Genomic DNA, 4,032 nt, shown 5'->3' with positions numbered 1-4,032 from the left:
AACCTAAAGGATTCTATGATTCTACCCACCCTTCCCCAGTCCTTTTCTTACTGTTGGCTGCTCAATCCCACGGACCTTTTCAACAACTGTGACATCAATTTGCAATGATGGGATATTAGCAGAAACCTTTCTTTTTTTAACGCATGGAGTTAAATATTTTTTATTGTGCTTTTTCTCTCACATGCATTTGATTGCAGAACTGTGACTTAACCAAAAGTGCTACTGACAGCACTATGAATGCCTGCATCAAATGAGCACTTGCATCTCCCTTCTTCTGTTAAAGCAGTAAATAACCAGCTGTCTCTCCAGAAATTAGAGAAGACATGTACCTTGAGTCAGCCCAAGATGCCAGTGAAAAAATATCCCACGAACACCATTTTGGGGGGGGGGGGAATGTCCATATATATTATGGTTAAAATAATATTTTAAGACTACCCACTTTAAGGCAAAGTCAATCTTAGAGAAGTAAATCATAAGAAAAGTAACTACTAATGACGATTGTATTTTTCACACGCTACATCAGACAGGGAAACAGGCTAGGGGAGTCACTATTACACCACACTGCTGTGAACTTGAAATATTTGTAGACTGAAACTGCATACCATGATTAAGAAAAGGAAGAAAAATCTCTCAGATTATGACAGTTACTTAACACTAGAAATGAAAACTCAATCAACAAAGCTTTGTAGTAATATATGCAGAAGTTCCTTATGTATGAAAGATTAACAAGGAAAATATTTTTTTCTACTCTGCTTGGCTTGTCAAGTCTCATGCAGTTCACAAGATTGTCTAAGTGATGGGCTTCAACGTTTGCCCACTGCAAGAAGCCTCGCTCTTTTGTTTGCGTGCTTCTCCCCTACATGTCAAAAAAAGGGCTTAAGTATATTCAAGAAGATAGGAAGATGCAATCTTTTATAAATAGCCACTCATAACGGCCAAAAATTTTGCAGCATGGAAAATATCTACATGTTGAGAAAAGTGTTGCTCAAGATCAAGCTGAGTGCACTTTTCCTTAATGTCAATCTACAAAACAGCAGTGCTAGATTGTGATTTTTTTTTTTTTTGAAAACAAAAATAAAAGCCACAACTTACTTGTGCCTGAAAGCAGAGACAAAGGAGCAATACTGGCAGCTGTACTTGTCTTCCCGGCTAAACATGGCCAGAGCCAAGTGACTCCTCTCGTGGGATCGCAGACCCTGCATAGACATCAAAACCCGGTCACACTGGCTGCAGTGGTAGCCCCCAGGCCTGGTTTCATCTTCCAAGGATGCTCCAAATTCAGCTTCTGAAAATTCCACAATGCCAGGGTCTTTGGCTCCCTCACAACCCTCCATCAAAGTTGTGTCTGAAGGATCTTCAACTTCCTGCTAAAAAACACATACCCCCCCAAAGCCATCAATTCTCTCTCCCTTCTGTCCCTCAGTCTTTCCCATGTGTTCACCACAATGTTGAAGTTTGCCACTGTGTTATGTTTCTAAATATGTCCCTACACAAACTCCACATCAATGGCTTTCTGAAAAAAAGGGTCTACTCTTGGGAGGAAAAAATGTAATTACATCTATTATATACATACATGCATATGTAGAAAAAGAATCTCACTCCTTGATAAAATCTGATTCAGTGCAAAAGGACAAGAAACTGAATCAACTATCTTCAAGTAGTCTTGATACAAATCTTCTAAACTTAATCAGCTAAACATTAGTAAGGTATAGAGCAAGTTCATTTTAGTTTATTTTGCTCTATCTTACAGGGTAGCTACTCTGCAGATTAATACAGTAGTGTAGCCTACTGTAGACTTTGTCCATCAGGGCCAGATTCACAAGAAAGAAGCCAGTACTCTAAGACCCTGAAATCCTCTTTAAAAAATAAAAAGCAATGAGGAAAAAGTCTTTATTCCCTTTCCTAACTTTCCTTTCCTCTCCCTTTTCTAACCAGGTCATGCATTTTTGCAGCAACTTTAATAATCTGTAAGAGTACTCCCATCACACTCTTTGGCCATGGACTTCAGCTTTTGTACCCTGCTGCAAAATTTCTATTTACTCAAAAGAAAGCACTGACCCTTCATAAACTACACTTCAGAAGCAAGAAGATTAAATGGTCTGTTAAGAGGGAAGCATCTGAATCAGTCAGTAGTACCAGGTAAGGTAAAGGGAGGTCAGTGCTAGGGCAATGAAAACTTTTTCAGGTAGCATGAGTTAGGCTATGAAGGACTCCCTCACAACAAAGAGTCAACCTCATGAAAGAGGCACCCTTATTCAGGAATCTTTCCCAAGAGCTCACTGCAGCATGAGGAGGAATACACAGCTAGTTCCCACAGCTTTGTTCCACTTCCACTAGCCCTGCCCATATACGGCAAATTGAGCTGTGGAGCACGGCCTATCCTTGGAGATGTCCCAGAAAGCATCCCCTTTCACAGGAAGAAAGGAACAACACATTTACACCTAATCACCTGAATAGGACCACTGTCTCAGCTGGCCACTGAAATGTTTTGTTTGGAGCCAGTGTGCAAATTTCACGTGGAAAGGTGTACCAGAAGTGATGCTTCACACACTTCCTCTTCTTAAAAAAAAAAAAAAAACAAGGCAGGAAAAGCAAAAACAAACAAATAAACCAAACCAAACCAAACAAACAAAAAAAATAAACCAAAAAAACCAACCAACCAACAACTCTTTTAGCGTTTAGCTAAGTAGAAAAGTAGCCCAGAATAGCTGAAAGTCTCCTGCTCAAAAACCAAGTTTCGGTCATCAATGTCATCAACTCCTTTGTGGCTGAGAAGAAATGAGAATTAAATAGTCCTCGTGCCCCTGGATCAAGAGTGGAAAAAAGTTAAAACATCTTAAATAAACCAAACACAGTTCAAAAACTACAGATCAAAACATCATGCGGAATTGGACTACCCAGTTCAAAACCCATTCAGCTTCACAAAAGCCCTCCATAGGTTTTCAACAAGTCCTTTATTTCAAACAATGCAAGGAGTCGCCATCACCTTCAGTCACTTCTTAAAAATTCTTACCTTTACTGTAGCTGACACAGAAGAGACATTCCCATACTGGACATGCTTGCGGAGGTGATTACAGATGGCTCGAAGTGTCGGGTGGACTTCAACGCAAAATTTGCATTTGTAGCCAACCACCTTCCTCTCCTTAAGTTTTGAAACATCTTCCAAGTGGCCAAAAGCCTGTCAAAGTACACAAGCACAAATCACTTGAAGTAAGCTTTGTTATCTCATTTCTAGGAACACAGACAAGATTTTACACCCTGAAGGGAAATCATGCTTGATACACACACGTCCTGTTTTGCAGAACTGCAAGGTACATTTTTGCTGACGTCTGTTAATGCCTCCAGAGTAAGTGGACAAGACATCTGTGGAGAAACCTTCAGTTTCTGTGTAACAGTGGCCCTCTAGAAGACCATTCAGTTTGGCTTGAAACTGTGCTCTTTCACAACACCACAACTTCCCTGACAGCTGTGTGAAGCTTTACCACATCAAGGATATTTCACACTGAAGCAGAAGGAAGGGGGTAAGTGGTCAAAAAAAAAGAGCACAATCTGGTCTTCCACTTACGGGGCACTTGCCCAGAGCTTCCGTCACCAGACAGATTCATTTCATGTTAATATTGAATGCTTAATCAGAGCAAGTGCTGAGAGAGAGAGAAGGCTGAGGTGGAAACTGATGTGCTATTCAGAGGCACACTGAAGATGGGGATGGCACATTTTGTAAAGAACCTCCAACAACGTACATGGCAGCCTTGCAACAAAAGAACAAGTAACTGTCAGATACAGATGGTCTTCCAGAAGGGTGGGAGGAAGAAAAGAAGATAAAGAAAATACTGCGGGAAGCAGCAGGAAAGAGCAAGGCTTCCTACAGAACCTAGGGAGATGTGGAGGATGGATGAGGAAATTAAAGCAGAATGTGTAACTGACTTATGGAGCTCAAATTGCACACTACGTCATTCATTAGCCTGTGGTTGTTTGGCTGTCAAAGAGAACATGCAAGTGGGCATTAGTGGGCTCCCTGACAGGGACCAGGGA

The 4,032-nt window shown here is 40.9% G+C and overlaps 1 protein-coding gene across 1 annotated transcript in view; it reads right to left on the bottom strand.

The window, feature by feature from the left end:
* Positions 1 to 1,092: 1,092 nt before the first annotated feature.
* ZNF462 (zinc finger protein 462) overlaps positions 1,093 to 4,032 on the bottom strand; it is a gene marked incomplete at its 3' end in the record, with an annotated part of 9,311 nt that continues 6,371 nt past the window's right edge. Inside the window, exons 3-4 of the mRNA XM_008946562.1 lie at positions 3,014 to 3,178; positions 1,093 to 1,196 (exon numbers count right to left, since the gene is read on the bottom strand). Of these exons, the coding sequence (XP_008944810.1) occupies positions 1,093 to 1,196; positions 3,014 to 3,178 (269 nt within the window). The remainder of the gene's footprint in view (positions 1,197 to 3,013; positions 3,179 to 4,032) is intronic.

The sequence above is a fragment of the Merops nubicus genome, unplaced genomic scaffold (genome assembly GCF_000691845.1).
Source record: "Merops nubicus isolate BGI_N331 unplaced genomic scaffold, ASM69184v1 scaffold23678, whole genome shotgun sequence".
Lineage (NCBI taxonomy): Eukaryota > Metazoa > Chordata > Aves > Coraciiformes > Meropidae > Merops > Merops nubicus.
The sequence above is the reverse complement of the archived record's forward strand: the minus strand, read 5'-3'. Positions and strand labels throughout refer to the sequence as shown.